The 22,795-nt window shown below is 43.6% G+C and overlaps 1 protein-coding gene across 6 annotated transcripts in view; it reads right to left on the bottom strand.

Annotated features, from left to right (window-relative positions):
* The window catches only part of cc2d1b (coiled-coil and C2 domain containing 1B), a 62,131-nt gene that overhangs the window by 28,687 nt on the left and 10,649 nt on the right, over positions 1 to 22,795 (bottom strand). For all 6 annotated transcript variants that reach the window (XM_067990212.1, XM_067990213.1, XM_067990208.1 and 3 more), the window contains 6 exons: positions 22,671 to 22,795; positions 16,293 to 16,368; positions 11,535 to 11,639; positions 9,358 to 9,488; positions 7,379 to 7,451; positions 2,664 to 2,785 (listed from right to left, as the gene is read on the bottom strand). In XM_067990212.1, the coding sequence (XP_067846313.1) occupies positions 2,664 to 2,785; positions 7,379 to 7,451; positions 9,358 to 9,488; positions 11,535 to 11,639; positions 16,293 to 16,368; positions 22,671 to 22,795 (632 nt within the window). The remainder of the gene's footprint in view (positions 1 to 2,663; positions 2,786 to 7,378; positions 7,452 to 9,357; positions 9,489 to 11,534; positions 11,640 to 16,292; positions 16,369 to 22,670) is intronic.

Below are 22,795 nucleotides of genomic sequence, written 5' to 3'. Positions count from 1 at the left end.
CCTGAATTGACATTGAATTCACCCACTCTAATTCATCCTCCTTCTCAGCCCTTCCTCCGTTTATTTCTCAATCCCTAAATCTCATTGGTTAAGGAGATACACTGCTGGTGCCCTTGTTTACCAAGGTCCCAGATGCCTTGCTGCACTTCCAGCAACTTACAGGGCAAAAAATGTTTGAGGTGAAGGGTGCATGTTGTGAGATGCCCTGTTTCAGCAAATTCCAGCCCAAGATAAAGTTAACAGACTACACTTCGTTAACAATAGGGTGCAAGGATAATTTTCAGTTTTTCTGATACGAACACATGAAAAAGGACAGCAAAATGGGTCATCAACCCCATCCCATCCTGACAAGGTGCACTCAACACACACCATCAACTCCTCCCCCCATATCATGCATTATCATGGGAGACACAAAAAAAAATCTTGGACCAATATAGGGGAAACAAACTCTGGGAAATTCCTTTCTAATCCCTTAAGTTAATTAAGAAAGCTCCAGGAGACTGCTGGTGATGGTTCACTGGGACTAGTACTTTCTATAAATCAAAAAATCTTCCATTTACAAGAACTTGTCCAGCTCCCTTTAGAAAGTCTGCACCAAATCCACACTCACTATGCATATTGGCAACCTATTCTAGAGGTTAAAAAGTCTGAAAAGAAATACTCCCTGTTATCTAACTTAATACTGTTTTTGTAACTCATACCTGCTAGTCCTCTCTTGCATATCTAGCTCAAATAACCCATCCACTTGAACTGAATCTAATCCTTTTACTGTAAAGACCTAAACCATATCCCCTCAAAATCTATGCTTTTCTAGATTAAAGAGCCCCAGAGCCTAAGACTATCCTAATAACTAAGGGCCCCTAAATTAGGTACCAATCAAGTAGCCTACCTCTGGACCTTTTCCACATGCTCCTGATACTAATGAGCAAATTTATGCTCAAAGACCAAGTATTCAAAGATGCAAAAAAAAATGGCTCCCACCACATCCGGTTTTAAAAAGAAGCACGGAAGTTAATCAAAGGAAGTCACTTCATGCCTAATGGATGATGAAAATCCAAACAAGAGGTTTAAAGTAGCATGATTTAATGATGCAAACAGGAAAATAAACAGAGTCTTTTAAGAAAGAAACTGCTGTAAAAAGTTTGAAGATATTGAGGTGTCATGGATGGACAGATTGACGATTGGAAAGTATAATTCCAGTTGCAGAGCGGCAGAGTGGAAAAAGTGGATTACAAATGCAAAGCTAAATAACTGTCCATTATTAATAAATATTCTGAGCAGTTTTGATTGAAACTCTAGGAGATGGATGCTTACTCATACTTATAACAGAAAAGGTTATAGGAAGTAATAATAAAATACCTGACAAAATAAATTAGGAGTGATGAAAAATAAAAGCATATTAAATTATCTGTATAGCAATGTACAGAGCATCAGCAAGAAAAAGGGGAAATTGGAGGCAATAATTAAAAGTGAAGAAATAGATGTAATAGGGATAAAGGAAACATGGACAGGAGTGGTAGTTAAATATTGCAGGCTACAATGTATGTAGAAATGATAGGGAAGGTAGAAAAGGGTGGTGGAAGAAGGGGTGATGGGGTAGCTGTGTTAATCAGAAACAACATAATGGCAACAGAAAGGACATATCTAAGAGACAGAAACAGGATCCATACTGATTCAGATAAAGGACAGAAAGGGATTGGTTACACTATTAGGGGTATACTTCAGATCAAAAGAATAGTGGAAAGGAATTGGAGGGAGAAATATGTAGGCAAATATGCAAAATGAGTAAATAACAAAGAATCATAATCATGGGGGATTTCAAATATCGCAAAATAAACTGGCAGGGAGGGAGTGAAAGGGATGGAGTTTTTACACTGTGTACAAGACTCCTTTCTGACCCAATATGTAAGAAGCCCAACAAGGGTGGAAAGCACCGCTAGACCTAGTAATGGGAAATTAACTGGAACAAATAAGAGAAGTAACTGTGGAAAAAGATCTAGAGATAAATGATCACAACATAACCTTTCTATCTGTCCTCCTAATTATTGAATCACCTACAACTACCACATCAAACTTTTCCTGTAGGTGGTGTTGTGATGGAGAAATCTTACCAGTACTGGTAGGCAGCTCTCCATGTTTGTTTAAATTGAGGTCTTTTCAAAATTGAAATAACAGAATCTCAATGTTTGACAATTCAGGGCCTATAAAAAGTCAGAAAATCAGGACCTATATAGTTTATCAAATATCAGAACCTCTTCAATGTTAGCAACATTGGAGGTGCCTCACCCTCCAGTGAGATAGTTACCCTCACACTCCTTTGTGTTGAGATACCTTTCCAACCACCCACAAGGTATTTTCTCCCACCCTCCTCTCATCCTCCCCCCATGTTCTGCCTTGATCCAATTCTCCCCTGGCGTAACGCCACAGACTGCATGTGCGTGCGTCTGTGAGATCAGGAGCAGGCCCAGCTGTGATACCTCCCCAGCCCTCTGAGTGAAATATCTTGGCTTACATATAAACAGCAGCCACTTCGGCAAAGTACTGGAGGGCAGCTGGCATTCATAGTGCCCGATCCCAAACATAAGACCGCACCTTCCTGTGAGAAAGGAGAAAATGGAGACAGAAAAAGCAATTTGTTCAGTAGATTTGATTGCATGCAGTACCTCATCATCCTCCTCCACCACCTCCTCCACCTCTGCAGCAGCTAGTCTGGATGCAGCTTCAAGCATTCCAGCAATACCATGGTCTCCAGGTGTTCCTTCCACTCCTGGTATGGGTGGGAATCCTACAGAAAGCCAAAGTATTAATCTTAAGACAACAATGATTAACCATTTAGAAACTCATCTGGTGGTTACTGATAATAATTTCACTGCACATCGCTTTCATGCCATTCCTAACCACTACTTTTTTTTAATTTGTTCATGGGATGTTGGTGTCGCTGGCAAGGCTAGCATTTATTGCCCATCCCTAATTGCCCTTGAGAAGGTGGTGGTGAGCTGCCTTCTTGAACCGCAGCAGTCCATGTGGTGAAGGTTCTCCCACAATGCTGTTAGGTACGGAGTTCCAGGATTTTGACCCAGCGACGACGAAGGAACGGCGATATATTTCCAAGTCGGGATGGTGTGTGACTTGGAGGGGAACGTGCAGGTGGTGTTGTTCCCATGTGTCTGCTGCCCTTGTCCTTCTAGGTGGTAGAGGTCACGGGTTTGGGAGGTGCCAAAGGGTGTCGAAGAAGCCTTGGCGAGTTGCTGCCGTGCATCCTGTGGATAGTACACACTGCAGCCACGGTGCGCCGGTGGTGAAGGGAGTGAATGTTTAGGGTGGTGGATGGGGTGCCAAACAAGCGGGCTGCTTTGTCCTGGATGGTGTCGAGCTTCTCGAGTGTTGTTGGAGCTGCACTCATCCAGGCAAGTGGAGAGTATTCCATCACACTCCTGACTTATACCTTGTAAATGGTGGAAAGGCTTTGGGAAGTCAGGAGGTGAGTCACTCGCCGCAGAATACCCAGCTTCTGACCTGCTCTTTTAGCCACAGTAATTATGTGGCTGATCCAGTTATGTTTGTGGTCAATGGTGACCCCCAGGATGTGGATGGTGGGGGATTCGGCGATGGTAATGCCGGTGAATGTCAGGGGGAGGTGGTTAGACTCTCTTGTTGGAGATGGTCATTGCCTGGCACTTGTCTGGCGCGAATGTTACTTGCACTTATCAGCCCAAGCCTGGATGTTGTCCAGGTCTTGCTGTATGTGGGCAAGGACTGCTTCATTATCTGAGGGGTTGCGAATGGAACTAATCACTCTGCAATCATCAGTGAACATCCCCATTTCTGACCTTATGATAGAGGGAAGGTCATTGATGAAGCAGCAGAAAATGGTTGGGCCTAGGACAATGCCCTGAGGAACTCCAGCAGCAATGTCCTGGAGCTGAGATGATTGGCCTCCAACAACCACTACCATCTTCCTTTGTGCTAGGTATGACTCCAGCCTCTGGAGAGTTTTCCTTGATTCCCACTGACTTCAATTTTACTAGGGATCCTTGGAGCCACACTTGTTCAAATGCTGCCTTGATGTCAAGAGCAGTCACTCTCACCTCATCTCTGGAATTCAGCTCTTTTGTCCATGTTTGGACCAAGGCTGTAATGAGGTCTGGAGCCGAGTGGTCCTGGCGGAACCCAAACTGAGCACCGGTGAGCAGGTATTGGTGAGTAAGTGCCGCTTGATAGCACTGTCGACGACACCTTCCATCACTTTGCTGATGATTGAGAGTGGACTGATGGGGCGGTAATTGGCCGGATTGGATTTGTCCTGCTTTGTGGACAGGACATACCAGGGCAATTTTCCACATTGTTGGGTAGATGCCAGTGTTGTAGTTGTACTGGAACAGCTTGGCTAGAGGCAAAGCTGGTTCTGGTCTTCAGCACCTCAGCCGGGATATTGTCGGGGCTCATAGCCTTTGCTGTATCCAGTGCACTCAGCCGTTTCTTGATATCAGGTGGAGTGAACTGAATTGGTTGAAGACTGGCTTCTGTGATGGTGGGGCTCTCGGGAGGTGGCCGAAATGGATCATCCACTCGGCACTTCTGGCTGAAGAAGTGTTAAAGCAGCCAGGTTGACTCAACCGAAGATCTTCAGTTCACTTCCTGTGACAAATGCATAATCTTCCTTTGGCTCCTCCCACCACCCCACCCATGAACCTGGCCCAGTCTGTGAACTGTGTTTGAAATTATGTCGGTGATCTCCCTCTGCAGAACAGCACAACCTAATTTTAAGTTACAATTATAACTTCTGTCAACACAGGTTGTCTAATGAATTTATTGGCCAATTACTCAATTGTTTTAAAAATAATCATAGTTTCATAGCAAGTTTAACCAGGCAGTGACCAATGGCTGTGTTGCTATAAAAATAAAGTCAATTGGGGTGAAATTTGTCTTGGACGGTTGTGCTAAACCAGTGTTATCACATCGGCCGCCTGTTACATATAAAAGAAGCAAGACAAATTCCACTTTTATGGTGTCAGCCTTGGCTCAATGGTAGCACTCTTGCTTCTGAGTAAGAAAGATGTGGGTTCAAATCCCACTCGAGACTTGAGCACATAATCTAGGCTGACACTTCAGTGCAGCACTGAGTGAATGCAGTGAAGCACTTTGGGGTGTCCTGAGGTTGTGAAAAGACTCTACATGAATGATGCAAGTTCTTTCTTTATTGACCAGAATCAAGCTGATCAACAAATAAAGCTTTTTCAGCACCATCACGTATTGAGGTCAAGCGCAACTTTAGGGGAAATTTTCTACTGCTATTCACCAGTGGTGTATACATGTGCATGGTGAAGGTGTTTGGGGGGGGGGGGGGGGGGATAAGGAATTCTGGGGAGAGTTTACTCCCCAAAGGAGTGCTGGGAGGACAATAACCAGTATTTTCCAAGCAAGCTACATTACATGCCCAAGATGCTTGAACTGCCAGTATGCAAGGATTTGAAAATCAAGCAAATGAAGGTGGATTTCCCTCTCTGCATTTTCTGTGATTTGCTCCTGAAACACGTTATTGCTGAAGGTGGATTTTACGTGGGTTCACTTGGTAACTTACTACCTGGCTTTTCTCAAAGCAGCATTTTTCTGCACTGGGAGTGGCTTTTTGGTTTGCTTTTGTTGCAGAAAGTTTGGTACATAATTTTCTTTGCCATTTTCACTTAACTGTTGCACTGTTTTAATTTCTCTCTCTTTTCATCTGCTACAATTGAAGGAAATTCAATTTTCAATTCAAACACCCTATGCTCATAGGGTGTGCATTCTTCCTATCCTCGAGGACAAAGATGAGTTGCCAGGTAATGTCCAGAATAAGGTCTGCCTGCACCCGAGATGGGTTATAACAATGCTTAAAATCTTTGCTCACTGCATTTGGAATTAAAGCTATAAGCCTGGATTTTGAGAGTCTCCGCTGCGGTGCATAACTTATTGGAAGAAATGCAGGATGCAAAATCCTGCAAGCTAGCTCGCCTGATTTACAGTGGGCTATATTTTATGCTGGTCTCTTGTAGGACCTTGCAGCTTTCTCAGTGCCTCTATCTGAAAGGGATACATGAATATGTGTGTGGATGGCTTCTTTAAAAAGGAACTGAGGGCGATATTTATGTCACTACCACCCAGTTTCTGCTTAAGAACAGGGCAGTAGCAGAACCAAAATTGCACAACTGGTCGAAGCACCAACTTACCAACGAGCTCCTGTCAGTTCCGATTTTTGGGCTGAACTTGATGTTGGCAACTAGAGCTCCTGCCTGAAAGGGGCAGGATGCATATACATATATGTTAATCGGGGTCAGATGATGTAATTAGGACCCCCTTCGCCATTTTCATCTCAGCCTGTCTGAATACCACCAGCTCCTGCTCCCGTACCACCCATGGTTGGTGGGCAAGTTGGGAGGCAGCCATTTCCAGCAAAAATTAAAAAGATTCTCAGCTGCTGTAAGGGAATGCTGGATGAAGGTTTGGGAGACATTTTTGTGGCAGTTTTTTGTGGGTATTGAGCCTTAATTGCTTCCATATTTAATGTATTTTCTGCTGCAGGTTCTGCACACAAGATGCCTGCGCATCTAAAATGTTTTCATTTCCAACTCTTATACCCCTCCCTTTTTATGCTGCTGCGGGCCCCTCACATTCAGCCACCACGTTCAATTTCCCGCCTCCAGATCGGCGAGCTGCCTATTGGGGTGTGTATTTCGCCCTGGCATCCCGCCAATCACATTACATTGAGAACTTAGGACCAACATGAATCAAGCCCCATACCAACTATTCCACGTGACTGCTGTGCACACCCTGCTTGCCAAATAACACTCAAAACAAAAATCGCATCTACACTTTTACATTTTTGGTTGGCATATAAGTTCTTTTCGTTAAGTTTATTGCTTTATCTGCTCTTTCCCCATAGCCTGTATCTTCTACTGCTTCAAATATTTAAACCACCCAAATTTAAATCGGGCAAATAGTGCAAACATACCATTTTCTATTACCATTATTGTCAATTGCAAAGTCACTACTTACAGCACTTTAAGTGCACCGGCTATTTCGGGCAGAAACAGGTGTTCAGTGAGTAGTTAGCACCTTGTTAAGGTGCAGCATCTTATATACTTAATCCCCTTTAAGTGGAAAGGAATTTATTGAAGCACTCAAGCTTGCCTTGAAATATAAAAGTGAATTTGAATGTACAGTGGAATCTTGTTACATTCAATAGTTTGGGGCAGACAAAAATGTTGAACATAACTAAATTCACATAAATTGTCCTAGCTGGAAATCATGTTAACACGAACACACCCACTAAAAACAGTAGGGACTCTACGTACAAACACTGATTCTTTTTGAATACACAAATATTTGCATCATTACTTGCCTGGGGGTATTGGAAGATCTGCAAAATCCACTTTCCTTCCAGCTTTGTGTGCTCTGATGGCATCTTGATATTGCTTCAATATTAACAAAAAGGTGGATATTAGCTATCTCCACATTCCATCAGAATGAGGTATGCTGTCAATTGGTCAATATCCAAATAACCTAATTCACGTAAAACTAGCCTTTACATGCGAGCATGTGCGTGAAAAAAAGAAAAAAAGTCAAGTGGAACTCCCAGATTTCCAGTGCTAAAACCGCCTCCACGAAGCTTGAGGGTTTCTTCAAATAGTGCATTACTCCTTAACAACTCTTGTATAAGATGCCCAAGCCTCGAAAACTACTCCCCATCTTGGGAATCTTTTATAGTGCCTCTCTTGCATTCTTGGACAGGATACAAGAAAAAGTTGTTGAAAGGTCTCTAGCCATTTCTCTCTACCCAATCACAATCATTCTTGTCTTTATTTTATTGATACTACTATCGCCAATCTCCTCTCAGCTTTCTTCTCTTGTCCCTCTTAAGCTCCATACACTAGTGTCATGATGAGGGATCACTGGCTATTTGACCCAACAGGGATTTTTGGTTTAAGCTAATAATATGTTTCCAATATGAACTCAGGTTCAGGATTTTTATGGGTTAATCCTCAATGGTCCAGGATCCTTTCGGTCACCAGGTCACCTCGACAGAGGAAGACAGACTGGTGTCACCAAGACAAAGAAAGGAATTGGTATATTAATGAATTTAACCAACAGTTAATTAATCAACCATTGAATCTGTTATCCTTAACAATCTAAAACAATAGATGCTTCGATATCCTCTTTAAGGCAACTCTGGTACGAATTCACACTTGAAATGTTGGGAGGAACCGAATTCATGCACATACATCAGAAGTTAGCCGACACGACCTCCACCAGGGTACGGTGGGGGCATTAGCTGATTTAATTGGCAGTTCTACTTGCCAATTACTGGACAGGGAAGGAATTGGAGGACACACCTGCAACTTCCTGTGCAACAAAAGAAGTTGCTGCAAGCGGCAGGCTCAAGCCTCGGCACAAAATTAAGATAGGAGGTAGTCAGATGTCAACTTGGACTGACCAGAAAGGAAAAAAAAGTTAATGTTTAGCCTGCTGTCCAGCATAGCATGGGGGTACCTTGTTACTTTGTATATTACGGGAAGTGGTAATAAAAGTTTTAGAAAAGCAGTCTGGAATTGCTACTCTGTTCATTCACAAGCATTCTATAAAATAAACCAGTTTCTTATCTTTACATTGACTTAATCTCGCCAGAGTATTCATCAGTTCAGCCTTTCAGAAGATTGGAGAAGCGAATGCGAGGGTATGTACGAGGATCATGATATCCAGTTTGTATAACAAAGAGGGTCTCATTGTTTCACCCCAAGTGTTACACTACCATATTACTACACATTGGGCAGCATGGAATGTAAGGGACACTGTTCCACATAGGGAGTGATCAGTGCTGCTGAACCCGTAAGCATATTGAAGGTAAACCTGAAATTTGTAACAACTATCTTACATTCGCTTCCTCTTCCCCACATTGAAATCAAGACTCATTACATGATCTCAGAACTCATTCTTTCCCAAATCTTCAAAACTGCAACTTCTAACCTCCCTCAGTCTTCCTTTTTTCTTAGACTCTACAGAGTGTTAATGTGGAGCTCGGGATCACCTAATTATTCTGTCCTACTCTTTTCAACCTTGGTGGTGGCCTGCACTGTGACCCTTTGCCCTTCAGCTGCGATTCCCAAAAATAAATGGCTCCAAGTGTGCACGAGCGCGTGTCTGTTTCATGATCACCACTAAAGTTGAATAGCCTGCCCGCACTCACTAAGTCTCACACATGAATAATAAGTTTTTAGGCAAGATAACCAAGGGCACGTGGGGAACCGTACTGTGGCAAGAAACCAACACATTTAAAAGGGAACGGGAGAAAAATGGTCAAGAAAAGAAACAGAATTTATGTACCTTTGCTATTCTCTCATGCATCCTTGCTTTACGGTCATTCCCGTTAGCTTTAGCCTGAGCTGCTGCTGTTTTGTATTTCTCCATTCTTTGATGCAGGGCCTCTAGTACATCTTTGGGTGGTGGAGGTAGGCCTAGAATCACAAATATAAGATGCCCACACTAAAGTTAACAAATATTCAAAAGAAATTCTTAAATGCTAATCAGCTATGAAAATATTTGCTTGCATATTTAATGAATTTAACTTCCAGTTTGAAGAAACCATGTGTACTTTAATTTGCAGTTAATTTAATTTTCCCTTCCTCTCCTCAACCCTCCTCCTCCTTCTTACCCCATCCGAAGTCCCTCTCCTCACTCTCTCCCACCCTCTCTGCCCTGCTATCTGGCACCTCTCCCATTCCTAGCATTGGTTCAATTATCTCCCTGCTCTCTAACCCTGTTCGACCTGAATAACGCCCTTGGTCATGACCCCATTCGAAACATCATGGAAGATTGACTAGTAGTGACTAAATCCCACATACCATTTTCTGACTAAGGCAAACCACCTTTTCCGAAGCATCTGTGTTATACTCGTCAACAGACCAGCAGAGGTTAACCAGTGTCTGCTTGGTACCTCGTGGAAAAATACAAGGAAAAACCCACCTCCTTTCACTATGGCACAACTTATTAGGCAGACATGCACTGCGCCAATGACCCAACTCACTTAATGGAAGGCAAACATTATAAGTTAAGGAAAAATAACCACTTCACTGTGAGTAACAAATCCAAACATGAACGGCAAAAACATTGCAACTGTTGGAAAAGATAAATCCCTAAAGCAAGACACGCAGGGAAACAAGAACATACACACCACTCAAAATGACAAAATAGAATTTAGATATGTGGCTTGGATAAAGTTATGATGTTCGAATACTACCTCGAGATATCGGGTGCGGTAGTATAGTGGTTATGTTACTGGACTAGTAATCCAGGAGGCCTGGACTAATATTCCGGAGTCATGAGTTCAAATCCTGCCATGGCAGCTGGGGAATTTAAATTCAATTAAATAAAAATCTGGAATAAAAAAAAATACTAGTATCAGTAATAGTGGCCGTGAAACTACCGGATTGTCGTAAAAACCCATCTGGTTCACTGATGTCCTTTAGGGAAGGAAACCTGCTGTCCTTATCCGGTCTGACCTATATGTGACTCCAGACCCACAGCAATGTGGTTGATTTTTAAATCGCCCTGTGAAATGGCCTAGCAAGCCACTCAGTTGTTCAAAAAGGCGGCTCACCACCACCTTCTCAAGGGCAATTAGGTTTGGGCAATAAACGCTGGCCCTGCCAGCGACGCCCACATCCCATGAACGAATAATAAAAAAAAATTCATGGGATTATGTATAAAGAGTAAGAGCAAAGGTTTAGGACATCAGCTAAATCCCAAGAAGGTACAACTTTATAACACACTATCTATTATTCTGTTGTATGCACAAAGACTATCTTGTTATTTGTACAATTGTGAAACACTGCCGAAATATGACAGAATTGCACAAATTGCGCAACACAGTGTTTAATACTGAACATGCTCAAAATGTAGGACTTCGACAGTCTTTGAAGTTTGATTCCAAAGTTCAATAGTAGGAAGGGAATTATATGTTATTCCAGTGCAATTGTTTTAAGGCTACCAAGTCAAGAAGCCAAACATACGGTTCAGAACAACAGCAGCAGATGTTTCTAAAACAAAGTCAAATCACTCTCAGGCTTTCTTTAATTTTGTGACTTTGTGACAATGGGAAAAACTATATCCAGAAACAATTCTATAGGCTATAACTAAGCAAATTAAAATATTTCTGTTCCTATTTCTGCACATGCATTGCATAACTGAATAAATGTGTCAAATAATAATACCTCAGTAAGACCAAAATCTTTAGTTTAGTCATCAATTTCATTTCTTATGCCCCAGCTGCGTTTCCCTAGTCGGGCCAGTTCTTGCTGCTGCTTGCACTAAAAGGAGGCACCCAAGACTTTGAAGCTTCAATGCAAGATATGTCCCAAACTCTCACAGCACTGATCAATTGTATTTATTTAATATAGTTTTGAAATGTTTATTATTCTCATTAAAACAACAAAGGTTACAATGTTATATTTCAGTTGTTAGTGACGCAGTACATTTACAATGCACGCCGAAAGATATCGTACCAGATTCTACAGTGGCTTGAGATTCAGTTTTGGGAGCCAATCCTTGCTGATCAGGAAGAGTTGCTACACTGGAAGGACCGAGTGATTTTTCTTGGACTGCAGTGTCTGTCAAAATATTTGAATAAATTGTTACAAATGAAAAAATGTTAAAAAGGATGTCACTTCATGATGTACAGTAACAAGTTTTATTCAGTTTCTGTTTGAAAGCATAGGAAATCTTTAATCTGACAGGTCACCAGTTAACTGAATTGTAGCATGTATGCAACAAACATTCCTAAATTAATAGTCTGCCAGGAGCCAGAACTGTGCTGTGAGAGTGGTTGATCCAAACTAAGTAGCTAATCAGCTTTGTTTGAAAAACAGACACAATGGATTTCTTTTGCATATTTAATGCTGGCTTGTTCTAGCTGATCAGTCTATTGATTATGACTACTTAAAAATGAGAAAATAAAGTGAAGTAATTTCAAATGGTCATGACTATTTCTTTCACTGACTGCCACGTGAGAAGACACACACACACACACACACAAAATTTGGCCAGTTATTCATCTATCAGGCACAGGAGCCAATATGGCAGCAGTGCTACATTGAGGATAGATAGGATGACATTTATCCAGCATCTCAACAAAGGGTGGCTTTTCTTTCTTTTCCTAGGAGATATTTATTGAAATTCATATTTGCCAAAATATACTGTGCAGAAATCCAACATAAATAAAATTAATTTAAAAATCAGAACATGAGCGCACCTGGTAGCTCAGTGAATAAATACACAGCCAACTGTAGTACTGAGCCAGATAGATCAGGAAGGTTCCAAGTTCCATTTTTGAGTCAGTTGATCTCAGACAGGCAGCGCCAGCTTAAGGCACCTGCAGATCCTGCGGTTATGTGGGAACCCTGATTTGAGGGGCAAAGCCACATTCTTTTTTTAAAATTCGTTCATGGGATGTGGGCGTTGCTGGCAAGGCCAGCATTTATTGCCCATCCCTAATTGCCCTTGAGAAGGTGGTAGTGAGCCATCTTCTTGGACCGCTGCAGTCCATGTGGTGAAGGTTCTCCCACAGTGCTGTTAGGTAGGGGGTTCCAGGATTTTGACCCAGCAATGATGAAGGAATGGCGATATATTTCCAAGTCGGGATGGTGTGTGACTTAGAGGGGAACGTGCAGATGGTGTTGTTCCCATGTGCCTGCTGCCCTTGTCCTTCTAGGTGGTAGAGGTCGGGGGTTTGGGAGGTGCTGTCGAAGAAGCCTTGGCGAGTTACTGCAGTGCATCTTGTAGATGGTACACACTGCAGCCACGGTGCGCCGGTGGTGAAGGGAGTGAATGTTTAGGGTGGTGGATGGGGTGCCAATCATGCGGGCTGCTTTGTCCTGGATGGTGTCGAGCTTTTTGAGTATTGTTGGAGCTGCACTCATCCAGGCAAATGGAGGGTATTCCATCACACTCCTGACTTGTGCCTTGTAGATGGTGGAAAGGCTTTGGGGAGGAAGGAGGTGAGTCACTCGCCACAGAATACCCAGCCTCTGACCTGCTCTTGCAGCCACAGTATTTATGTGGCTGGTCCAGTTAAGTTTCTGGTCAACGGTGACCCACAATACTGACATGTTGCTTCTATCCTGTTAAATAATCTTAACTTGTGCTAACAATAGACTCCAAGACTCCTGGATTGGGAACGAGTCCTTGCTTGACCACTCTGCTAGCAATATACATGCGCTACATTTTGTGGGGGTGTGGAAATGGGGGAAGGAAAGGCCAGGCCACTGCATTCTGGCAAGAAGCTGTTACTAATGTGCAGATCTCCTTGCCCCCCAACCCCCCTTACATCACAATCAGTTTGCACCAATTTACATGTCAATTTCTAAATTATCCAGGGAATGGGTGTCCCAGGGCTCCTTTAATAACAACCCCCTTCTATAGTGCTTGATTATTGCAATCCAGAAACAGGAGGGAGGTGGGTGTGTCACAGGGCAATTCATGTAGTTGGCTCCCAAACCACTTTAGCTGGTCCAGTAGTGAGAATGGTGGAAAGAGAACTATAATTGACTCCAGTGTTGCTTTGCTTGAGAAAGGTTAATAATCTTTTTACGTACATTAGACAGCTAGTGTTCCCACTCCTGATCATTATCCAGTGACTGCTTGTTGAATAATGCATGTATGGGGATTTTGGGTAAGGATCAAGCTTCACGGTGATGCGCCATGGTCAAATTGACTACTGGCACTCGCTTTTTATGCACACTTAGATGGAATATTGAAGGATGATGACAACTGCAGTACTGTACCCAGTATGAGTCTGCACGGTCAGGGGAGGAGTTTTCATTAAAACACGAGAATGGTTCAGGGCTGTTAAAATTACTGCCCATAGCTAGGGCATTCATAAGACCTCAACTGAAGAAATGGTATTTAAATCTGTACATATATGAAAGCAGTTTTCATGCATATTAGCATACAGTTTGTGAATGTTTGAAAAAGACAAATGGAATTGCTATGTGATACTTATGAATTTGCACTGGATAGTGAGTGGCACAATGTGTCTACCTCAGATTTGAACCTATTGGGCTCGATATTAGGAGGGCGGCGGGTTTTCACCCGGTGAAATCAGTGTGCTCCGCACACAATCACAGGCTAATTGGAGCCACTTACCTGTGCTTCCGGGTTTCGCGCTGGAAAGCTGTGCAGCGGGCGGACTGCGCATGCGCAGCAAAGTCTATCACCTGGAGGAGCCCTATTTAAAGGGGCAGTCCTCCACTGACTAATGCTGCAGGAAATAGGAAAAATTACAGCATGGAGCAGCCCAGGGGGAAGGCTGCTCCCAGGTTTAATGATGCCTCACTCCAGGTATCATTGGATGGGGTGAGGAGGAGGACAGAGATCTTCCCCCCGGCGGGCGGAAGTGGCCTGCCTCTGCCACCAAGAAGGCCTGGCTCGAGGTGGCAGAGGAGGTCACCTGCACCACCAACATATCGCCCACCTGCAAACAGTGCAGGAGGCGCTTCAATGACCTAAGTAGGTCAGCCAAAGTAAGTACACTTACTCATTCCCCTACACTCTGTCTGCCACATCACCGCCCCCACCCCACATCTCCTTCTGCACTGCCAACACTACTCTATCACATCACCCCTCATACTCACTCAAAGCTCATCCTCATCTTACTTGCACTTACTCACCTCGTCAGTACTCATCCCGCCACTACCACTCAACCCAATCCTCATACAATCTCATGGCTCTATCTCATACTCACCCTCTGATGCATCTCTTTCATGGTCAGCCTCACTCAACCTGCCACTACCTGTGCTGCAGCCACAGGGCATGCATCACATATGTGCAGTAGGAAGCGTAAGGCAAACGTGTCGTGAGCATGAAGGGGATGCACAAGGGTGTTTGAGGGTTTGTCATGGTTTTTACCTATATTTAATCTCTGATCAACTCACATAACTCACATTATGTTGTCACCACTACTGCCACGTCTTTGCAAATCTTGTCTGGTTTGTGCAATAATGCCCTTTCCTGAGGTTCATTATGAAGACCCACACCTGATGCCACCCATTGTGTCACTGCAGTGGGTGTAGGTGTATTTGCAGGGCTCTTCTGTGCAGACGACGGAGAGACGTCGGCGATGTCCCCGGTGGCACCCTGGAAGGATGCGGAGGAGAAGTTGTTGAGGGCAGTGGTGACATTGACAGCGACAGGTAAGAAGATGGTGCTCGGGCCAGCCAGGAGCAGCTCGGCATGAAGGAGGCTGCAGATGTCCACAACTACACGTCGAGTGACTCTAAGCCTCCGTGTGCACTGCTGCTCAGAGAGGTCCAGAAAGCTGAGCCTCGGTCTGCAGACCCTGTGGCGAGGGTAGTGCCTTCTGCAACGCATCTCTCTCTGCCGTTGCCCTCCCTCCTGCTGTGCAGGTGGATGTATCACAGCGCTATGTTGTGGGGCTCCACGTGTCAGAGGTGGACGGCGTGGCCGGTGAGGCTGTTCGTCCTCCGAGGAGGTCATGACTGCAGTTACGGTGGCCCCCATCCGGAAGATGTACTTTTGAGGGGGTCCGCAAGGTAGGTACATGTGTCTGGACACCGGGGTAAGTGTGCAAGTTGGTGAATTTTATTGTTAGGAGGAGGGGGGTGGAGGCCAAACTTTGTCCAAAGTGACAGAGTGGCCTCCTGCAATGAGTGAGGGTCTCCTCCCCCCACCTGTCAAATGGGCCTTTGCAGCTGCCACAGGCTGATGGCTGCAACATGTCCATTTGAACTGGGAGTGTTTCCCCCAGTATGGGAAACAGTCTCAGTTCATTGCAAAATCCCACTCCTCCTAAAATATCGGCTCAATCAGGTCTGTAAACGACCTGAAGTACCTGTTTAATTGCTTCAAGTGGCACCCCGCCGGCTTTAAGTGCCGGCGGGAGTCCCACATGCGGGGGCTGCGCGCGCATGTCAGTGCGTCACTGGGGAACCCGGAAGTGGGCGGGTTAGAGCTGGGCTCCGGACCCGTCCCGGGAATTCCCGATTTTCGCAGCCCCCACCACGAACGCACCCGCTCAGGGGTGCAAAAATCGAGCCCATTGTGATTAGCTTCAGACCAGAGTAATAGGAACTGTTTCTTAAATCACCTGTGTAGTAATACAGTAAAGTCATTGTTTTGTGTGTGCATGTGAGTTTTAAAAGAATAAAACCCCAGAGATCTAGTTTTCCCCAAACTGCAACGTTCTATCATCCCAGACAAAAAATGAAGACAACAATTCTACAATTAACAAATCTATGCATTCGCACCTGTTGGTAATGGTGGCAGATTATTCAGATCCACAGGCTCTCCACTTTCCAAAGCCTTTATCGCAACATCAAATTTCTGAAGAAACATGAAATGGAAGATGTTTACACTCTTAAATTTTTCTACGTATATCTATTATATATTAAAAACGGTGCTGGGTCACAACAGTCCAAAAGGTATTACACAAATTTGGGTTGTATTCTCTATAGTTTCGAAAGTTAAGGGGTGATCTGATCAAAGTTTAGAAGATATTAAGGGGAACAGATAGGGTGGATAGAGAGAAACTATTTCCGCTGGTTGGGGATTCTAGGAGTAGGGGGCACAGTCTAAAAATTAGAGCCAGACCTTTCAGGAGTGAGATTAGAAAACATTTCTACACACAAAGGGTGGTAGAAGTTTGGAACTCTCTTCCGCAAACGGCAATTGATACTAGCTCAATTGCTAAATTTAAATGTGAGATAGATAGCTTTTTGGCAACCAAAGGTATTAAGGGATATGGGCCCAAGGCAGGTATATGGAGTTAGATCACAGATCAGCCATGATCTTACCAAATGGCAGAGCAGGCACAAGGGGCTGAATGGACTACTCCTGTTCCTATGTTCCTATGTATTGTATCTGCAGGTAGCGCTGTAAGCGTTACATGACAGAGCCACTTGAGGTAAAAATAAGGAACCGGCCTTTGGAATCACAAGGGAAATTCATAGCACCTGAAGGTTTGTGTGAAAATTAAAATCATGGGCAACACATACCAATTATATAAAATGAACAGTATACTTGAAAAAAAATTCAGATTTCCTCAAAGTTCACAAGCTAAGATAGGTAGAAGAAACTACTGTATAGAAAGACAGCATTGGTCATTTTTACATATTTGTTGGCTATTGTAAACATGGTAGTTTCGTGCAACAGCACAGATGTCAGACACATCCAATGAATCAGACATTCTAACAATCTTATAAGATTTTAAACTACCGTATCTTCCAATAGATTTGAAAAGATATTTAGAACCATAGAAAGATACAGCACAGAAGGGGGCCATTCAGCCCATCGTGTCCGCACTGGCTCGAAGAACAACCAGGTGCCCATTCTAATCCCACCTTCTAGCACCCGGTCCGTTGCCCTGCAGCTTACAGCACTTTAGGTGCAGGTCCAGGTACTTTTTTTTGAAAGAGTTGACGGTCCCTGCCTTTACTACCAATTCAGGCAACGAATTTCATACACCCACCACCCTCTGGGTAAAAAAAAGCTTTTCCTCATGTCCCCTCTAGTCCTTCCGCCAATCAGCTTAAATCTATGTCCTCTAGTTCTTGAACTCTCCACTAGGGGAAACAAGATACTTCCTGTCTACTCTATCTGGACCCCTCATAATTTTGTACACCTCAATCAAGTCACCCCTCAGCCTGCCCCGCTCCGAGGAAAACAACCCCAGCCTATCCAATCTCTCCTCGTAGCTGCAATTTTCAAGCCCGGGCAACATTCTTGTAAATCTCCAGAGCAATTACGTCCTTCCTGTAATGTGGTGACCAGTACCGCGCACAATACTCCAGCTGTGGTCTTACCAGCGTTTTATACAGTTCCATCATTACATCCCTGCTTTTGTATTCTGTACTTCAGCTAATAATGGAGAGCATTCCATATGCCTTCTTCACAACCTTATCTACCTGTACTGCCACCTTCAGGGACCTGTGCACATGCACTCCAAGGTCTCTCACTTCCTCTACCCCTCTCAATATATTCCAGTTTACTGGGTATTCCCTTCTACTGTTTGCCCTCCCTAAGTGCATTACCTCACACTTCTCCGGGTTGAACTCCATTTGCCACTTTTCCACCCACTCCACCAACCCATTGATATCTTCTTGGAGTCTACGGCTATCCTCTTCACTATCAACCACACGGCCAATTTTTGTGTTGTCTGCAAATTTGCCCCCTACATTCAAGTCCAAATCATTAATATATACCACAAAACAGCAAGGGACCCAACACTGAGCTCTGTGGCACACCACTGGAAACGGATTTCCATTCGCAAAGACATCCATCGACTTTTACCCTTTGTTTCCTGTTACTGAGCCAATTTTGGATCCAATTCGCCACATTTCCCTGTATCGCATGAGCTTTTACCTTTCTGACCAGTCTGCCATGTGGGACCTTGTCAAATGCCTTACTAAAATCCATGTAGACAACATCCACTGCACTACCCTCATCAATCCTCCTTGTTACTCCCTCAAAGAATTTAATCAGATTTGTAAGGCATGACCTTCCCTGAACAAATCCATGCTGACTATCTCTGATTAAACCATGCCTTTCCAAGTGACAGTTTATCCTATCTCTCAGTATTGATTCTATTAGTTTGCCCACCACCGAGTTAAGGCCTATAATTGTTCGGCCTTTCCCTCGTACCCCTTTTAAACAATGGTACTATGTTTGTAGTCTTCCAGTCCTCCGGTACCTCCCCTGTATCTAGTGAGGATTGGAAAATGATCCTCAGAGCATCCACTATTTCCTCCTTGGCTTCCTTCAATAGTCTAGGAAACAATCCATCTGGCCCTGCTGACTTATCAACTTTCAAGGATTCCAGTCCCTCTAGTATTTCCTCTCTCGTTATGTTTACCTTATCCAATATTTCACACCTCTCCTCTTTAACTATTACGTCCAGATCATCCTTTGTGAATACGGAGACAAAATATTCATTTAAAACCCTACCCACATCCTTCTACACACAAGTTACCCTGATCATTCCTGATAGGTCCCACCTTTTCCTTAGCTATCCTCTTGTTCTTAATGTACTGATAAAACATCTTTGGGTTTTCTTTAATCTTACTAGCTAATATTTTTTCATGCCCTCTCTTTGCTTTCCTTATTTCCTTTTTTACGTCATCCCTGTACTTTCTATACTCCTCTAAGCTTTCTGCAGTATTTAGTTTTCTGTGACAGTCATAAGCTTTCTTTTTCTGCTTCATCTTGCCCCGTATACTTCTAGACAACCAGGGGGCTCTAAATTTGGCAGTGCCACCCTTTTTCTTTGAGGGGACGTGTCTGCATTTCACTTTTTAGTGCCTCCCACTGATTTCTCCTCAAGTAGTTGTGTCCAGTCCACTTCTGCCAAATCACCTCTTAGTTCTGTAAAATTTGCCTTCCCCCAATTTAAAACATTTACTCCTGATTTAACTCTGTCCTTTTCCATAATAATGCTAAAACTAACTGAATTGTGGTCACTATCCCCAATATGGTCACCCACTGTCACTTCACCCACTTGCCCATCTTCATTTCCCAGGACTAAATCTAGAATTGCATCCCCTCTTGTTGGGCTTGTCACGTACTGGCTAAAAAAGTTCTCCTGGACACTGATCAAGAATTTTGCGCCCTCTGTGCCCCTCACACTGTTTGAATCCCAGTTGATGTTAGGGTAGTTGAAGCCCCCTACTATTATTGCCCTCTTATTTTTGCACTCAGAAATTTGCCTACATATTTGTTGTTCTATCTCCCTTTTGTTATTCAGGGGTCTATAGTACACTCCTAGTAGTGTGACTGCCCCTTTTTTACTTCTTAGCTCAACCCATATGGCCTCGATTGATGATCCATTTAGCATATCATCCCTTCTCACAACGGTAATTGATTCTTTAACCAATAATGCTACTCCCCTCCTTTTTTATCACCCACTCTATCCTGCCTGAAAACTCTATATCCAGGGATATTGAGCTGCCAATTATCCCCCTCTTTAAGCCAGGTTTTTGTTGTAGCAATGATATCATGCTGCCATGTGTCTATATGTGCCCTTAGCTCATCTGCTTTGTTTGTAATACTCCTTGCATTGAAGTATATACCCTTTAACCCCGTCAAATTCCTGTGCTGAACACTATTTAACCTTTGCTTCTTTTGCCTTTGAGTCGCTAACTACGTCACTAACTGCTTTTCTGCTTCCCGTTTTCTGGTCTGAATTTGTCCTATCTATACCTGCCTTTTGGTTCCCATCCCCCCGCCATGCTAGTTTAAACCCTCCCCAACAGAACTAGCAAATGCCCCCGTGAGGATATTGGTCCCGGTTCTGCTTGGGTGCAACCCGTCCAGCTTGTACAGGTCCCGCCTTTCCCAGAATCGGTCCCAATGCCTCAGGAATTTAAACTCCTCCCTCCTACACCATCTCTCAAGCCACGCATTCATCTGGTCTATTCTCCCATTTCTGCTCTCGCTAGCACGTGGCACTGGGAGTAATCCTGAGAATACTGCCTTAGGAGGTCCTGCTTTTTAATTTATTTCCTAACTCCCTATATTCTGCTTGCAGGACCTCATCCCTTTTTTAAAAACCGTGTCGTTGGTACCTATATGGACCACGACCTCTGGCTGTTCACCCTCCCCTGCAGAATGTCCTGCAGCTGCTCCGTGACATCCTTGACCCTCGCACCAGGGAGGCAACATACCATCCTGGAGTCACATCTGCGGCCACAGAAACGCCTATCTGTTCCCCTTACGATGGAATACCCTATCATATTGCTCTCCCATTCTTTTTCCTCCCCTCCTGTGCAGCTGAGTCACTCGTGGTGCCACGGTCTTGGCTCTTGCTGCATTCCCCTGATAAGCCACCTCCCCCAACAATATCCAAAGCGGAATATCTGTTGAGAGGGAGATGGCCCCAGGAGACTCCTGCTGTACCTGCCTAGTCCTTTTATTCTGCCTGGTAGTCACCCATTTCCTTTCTGCCTGTGTAATCTTTACCTGCGGTGTGACCACCTCACTGAATGTGCTATCCACAATAGTCTCAGCAGCGCGGATGCTCCACAGTGAATCCACCCGCAGCTCCAGCTCCGAAATGCGGTTAGCCAATAGCTGCAGTTGGACACATGGTCGCCAGGGACACCGGTCGTGTCCATGACTTCCCACGTAGCGCAGGAGGTGTATATCACGAGTGTGAGCTCTGCTGCCATGACTTGCCTTAGATTAAGCTTGTTAGTTACTCCCTTTAAGGAGTTTACTCCTTTAAATTACTCTTAATTTAGAGAATGTTAACTACACTAGGGACCTTGATTCACTAAAAAAACACTACTTGCTATAAGACCTGCAGACCTTCCCTTTCTTTTTACCAGCATAATTGTTTTCTATATTAATGGTCAAGAAATCCTTGTGGTACTCAACGAGTTTTGACATGACAGTGTCAAGACTTTATAGTGCTCAGATGCAATAAAGCAATAAAAGTCACTAAATCAGTGATCTCACCAGTTTGATTTCTCAACCAAAAAACACACACACACACACACACACACACACACACACGGCATTGCTCACAGCTAACTCAGGTGATATATTAAAGCAAAATACTGCGGATGCTGGAAATCTGAAAACAGAAAATGCTGCAAACTCTCAGCAAGTCAGGCAGCATCTGTGGAGAAAGAAAGAGTTAACGTTTCAGGTCATTGACAAGTCAAGGGTTCTGATGAAAGGCCATTGGCCTGAAACATTAACTCTGTTTCTCTCTCCACATATGCTGACAGACCTGCCGAGAGTTTCCAGCATTTTCTGTTTTTATTTCAGATGATATACTGTTTTATAAGGATAGGGGCATTTCAAAATGTATTATTCTGCAACAGTATAGCAGTTTCCCTTCAAAACTACAAAGCCCAATTGTTGTTAAGTAAACAGAGGGTCAGGTCAGAGTTTAACTGTTAATCGCCACTTGTTCAGGGAACTTTAGAGATTGGAATGTGCACATCGGTTTTAGGCTACAGGTCAAAAGCAGCCAACATTTTCAGGCTGTTTCGCACCTGTAATAGAGTGATGACTGCTAGACTAACCTTTTTTTTATATGAATCTGCTCATTTATTAACTGAGAAATACTTCATGGCTGCTGATGTACTACACTGTCTTTGTAAATTAATTTTTCTGCTGTCCCCATGTCTTTTTACAGCATAACGTTCCAAAAAGACATGGTTGGAAAACTGATCCCAAGTCTCAACCATTGCCACTCTTTAATTGCCCACCGGCGAGTTGAAAGTGTAGCTCAGGTGATTCTGATTTTCCCTCCCTCCGTTTGGGATAGTGCCTGGCCCCCAACATCGCTTCCTTTGTTGATATCATGAACTCATTCTTGATAAGAGTTTTATATCTGGTTCTGTCATCCAGTGGCATCGACAATTTCTAATATCACACACAACTTTGCTGCTCATCAGATGATATTTAATTGATTTCACTAATACTAAAACACGCCAGCTCCCATGAAGTATCCTCTGCCGACTGTACCTTCAAAATGTTGAAAAACTAAATCAAATGTAAACATTATTCAGAAATGGATTTCACAATGGTTACATTTCACTATATCGCCAATGCCAAATGCTACCGCATCACGTTACTTTACAGGTCAATGGATTTATTTTTTAAAAAGACAGAAGCTTTACTTTGCTGGTTTTCATATATTCTTTAGCCTTTGTGATGTCTCCCTGATGTTTTGCTCTCAGTGCAGCCAGTTTATATTCCTTCTGTCTTCCAATCAATAATACTTTTGTCTTTGTATCATCACACC

This window comes from Heptranchias perlo, chromosome 9, assembly GCF_035084215.1.
Source record: "Heptranchias perlo isolate sHepPer1 chromosome 9, sHepPer1.hap1, whole genome shotgun sequence".
Classification (NCBI taxonomy): domain Eukaryota; kingdom Metazoa; phylum Chordata; class Chondrichthyes; order Hexanchiformes; family Hexanchidae; genus Heptranchias; species Heptranchias perlo.
The sequence above is the reverse complement of the archived record's forward strand: the minus strand, read 5'-3'. Positions and strand labels throughout refer to the sequence as shown.